The sequence below is a fragment of the Sphaeroforma arctica genome, assembly GCF_001186125.1.
Source record: "Sphaeroforma arctica JP610 unplaced genomic scaffold supercont1.3480, whole genome shotgun sequence".
NCBI lineage: Eukaryota > Ichthyosporea > Ichthyophonida > Sphaeroforma > Sphaeroforma arctica.
The window spans coordinates 1-3406 of record NW_014037078.1 but is presented as its reverse complement, the minus strand read 5'-3'; the positions used below and the strand labels follow the sequence as shown (position 1 = coordinate 3406).

Sequence of the window (3406 nt, the reverse complement as noted above, 5' to 3'; positions counted from 1 at the left end):
ACTAAGCCTATATAGAATAAAATCTCGCACATGTCAGTTGATCGAGCTCTTTAGTATACGTCCAATTAAATATGTAGGTGCACAACAGAGTTCACCTTCCTACGGAAAATAAGTGCTCTTACCTATTACAGTGCACACAACTACCCATCAACTGACCCAACAGCAGTGCAGGATACATATTTCTGCACAAATATGTTTTCGGAAAATATCTTCACACACATAATACGTTGCTCACGAGGATCCCAATCCGTTGAACAAATGCACAGTGCAGCAACTACGTAGGGGACACTGAGATGAGACATCACAGTACCTTTGTCGATACAGTTCGAAATGAAAGTCTCTGAGTTGAGTTCATAGTGTAGTGGCATTGTACACCGCATTTGCTTTATCTACACAGCTCACATTGCCAATACTTGCTCTATCTACACAGCTCACATTGTCATTACTTGCTTTATCTACACAGTTCACATTGTCATTGCTTGCTTTAGCTACACGGTTCACATTGCCACTACTTGCTTTATCTACCCAGTTTCATTGCCATTGCTTGCTTTATCTACACAGTTCACCTTGCCAATACTTGCTTTATCAACACGGTTCACATTGCCATTACTTGCTATATCTACCCAGTTTCATTGCCATTACTTGCTTTATCTACACAGTTCACATTGCCATTACTTGCTTTTTCTACACAGTTCACATTGCCATTACTTGCTTTATCTACACAGTTGACATTGCCATTATTTGCTTTATCTACACAGTTCACATTGCCATTACTTACTTTATCTACAAAGTTCACATTGCCGTTACTTGCTTTATCTACACAGTTTCATTTCCATTACTTTCTTTATCTACACAGTTCACATTGCCATTACTTGCTATATCTACACAGTTCACATTGCCATTACTCTCTTTATCTACATAGTTCACATTGCCATTTGCATAGGTTCAGTTCACACGTACTGTATTTCGGACGGGTAATAGTATTGCTCCAGAATCTGCAGCGCGGTCTCGAGGGCTATCACTCTATCATCGGCGCTTGTGCTGATTAGCGTATTCGTGCGCATCTCATCCAGGTCAGTTGTCTCCACTTGCACGACATTCCGACTGACTTCCTTTGTATAAAGCATGTCTGTTATAAGAAAGGGCTGCGTTAGTATAGTTCAGTAGGATGCTCTCACAACTACCACAGTGGCACACATGTAGGCCAGCACCATCAAGGATAATAAATACGGTTACAATATAAGTATATAAAGCTCAATATGGATGACATAGCCTAACCATCAAAGATAATAAAAACTGTTACAAAGATAATAAATACTGATACAATATAAGTATATATAGATCAATATCGATGAAATAGCCTAAAATAGGTCATGTCAGCCATCGACTGTAAAGCCATAGGTGCCGCACACTTCGACGCCGCGTCAAAATAGCCAAAGGCCTTCTGAGCGTCGTTTGCCGCTTGCACTATATTAACAAGTATTTGAATACTGTTCCATTTGTGGTGAACAATGCTCGATGATGTAGTATAAATAGGTATATACAGCTCGCTTTAATAACCTCTGTACGTGTATAAGGTTTAATAAAACAGTATAAATATGTCACACCAGCCATCGACAGCAACGCCAAAGGCACTGCATACTTCGCCGCCGCGTCAAAATAGCCAAACGCCTTCTGAGCGTCGCTTGCCACTCACACCATATTGACAAGCATATGGACACCGATACATTTGGAGTGTACAAAGTTCGAAAAACCAGCACAAACAGGTACATACAGCTGCATGTATACGTATATAGAGTTAAATAAACTGGTTTTAATATTTCATACCAGCCATCGACAGCAACGCCAAAGGTGCTGCATACTTAGCCGCCGCGTCAAAATAGCCAAAGGCCTTCTGAGGGTCCACTTCTACCCCTCCTAACCCCCGCCGGTATATATTGCCCAGGACGATCATTGCGGTCACCGTGTGCGCCTCAGTGGTTTGGGACGCGACATCAGCCAATTCAAAGGCGGTGGTGTAGTTCCTCGGCACACCTAACACCCAGCCAGTCAGTACAGTAGCGAAGTGAGTGGAATGAGTGGAATGAGGGGAGTGTGTGGTTTGTGGTTAGATTTTTGCCATGTGGTATATGGTCACAGAAAGGTAAAAAACATTGCGTATCGACTGCCTCTATCCACGTAGCATGCGGCAGACAACTCGAATATACCCACTCCCTGACGTCGATATGCCCACTTCTCTATGTTTGCACGCGTATCATCACAGGAAGATCAATGTACATGTGTTGAACTATACTCTACATATTTAAACATGCCATTCACCTCTGCCTTCGCAGGAAGCGGCAGATAGACATACATAGGCCATCTACTTGACGGTTAACAGGTCCTTTTTCCTTTGTTGTGCACGTACAATCACACGAACATACATCCACATGTGTAGAACTAAACACAAACCTATCATACGTATATAAACATGCATATATATCTTACCTCTGCCTTCATAGGAAGCGACAACCAGATAAGGATAGGCCATATTCCCGGCTTTTAACATGCCATTTTCTTTAGTTGCGCACGTGCAATCCGCATGAGCACACCTCTACACATGTTGAACTAAACACAAACCTATCAAATCTGCATAAACATATACGTGTCAATTACCTCTGCCTTCGTAGTAGGCGACAGCTAGGTACGAATATGCCATCTCTTGGACGGTGGTCAGGTCATATCCCTGTGCGGCGTCCCAGAATATTGTTACAGCTTCAGTGGCGTTGAGTTGAGGTACTCCGTATTGCTCGAGCTCTGGAGGTGACCGGAATCGGGAACACATATGGATTTGCGACAGATTTAGTTGCCGAATTCACGATGACAGGACAGTTTTGCAACAGAGTTTGCAACCAACTAGCACATTGTCGACCGAAGTTTCAACTCAGCTAGCAATGTCGGCCAAGTAAGAATTGGGACTCCGTGAATATGTAAATTGGATACGGGAGCAACGTTGCGTTAAGCATGCGTATGGTTTAACTCGTACATAAACATCAAACGCATAAACCACCAAGAGCGTTCACGCGTGGTCATACCGAGGCCAACACATATCACGTTATAAACATACAAAAGTGTTCAAACATAAAGAATTCGACTGTTGAGATAAGGGAGTAGTAATAATAATAAAATTATATAATAAAATAACAATATCACAATATAACAATAATATAGTATAAATAAATATAATAACATAATAATATAATAAAATATACTATAATAATACAAAATGTATAGAGTAACAATATAGTAAAATAACAATACACATACTTACATACAAACATACATATATATATATATTACACACACATATATATATATGTTTATCTCTATATATACACACAAACACACACACATATATATATATACA

At 40.5% G+C, this 3406-nt stretch overlaps 1 protein-coding gene across 1 annotated transcript; it reads right to left on the bottom strand.

The window, feature by feature from the left end:
- Positions 1–1827: 1827 nt before the first annotated feature.
- On the bottom strand, positions 1828–2034 carry SARC_13593 (hypothetical protein; the record flags this gene model as incomplete). Its single annotated transcript, XM_014292276.1, has 1 exon — positions 1828–2034. A coding segment is annotated over one exon (207 nt), but the record flags the coding sequence as incomplete, so codon positions are not given.
- Between the last annotated feature and the right edge of the window lie 1372 nt (positions 2035–3406).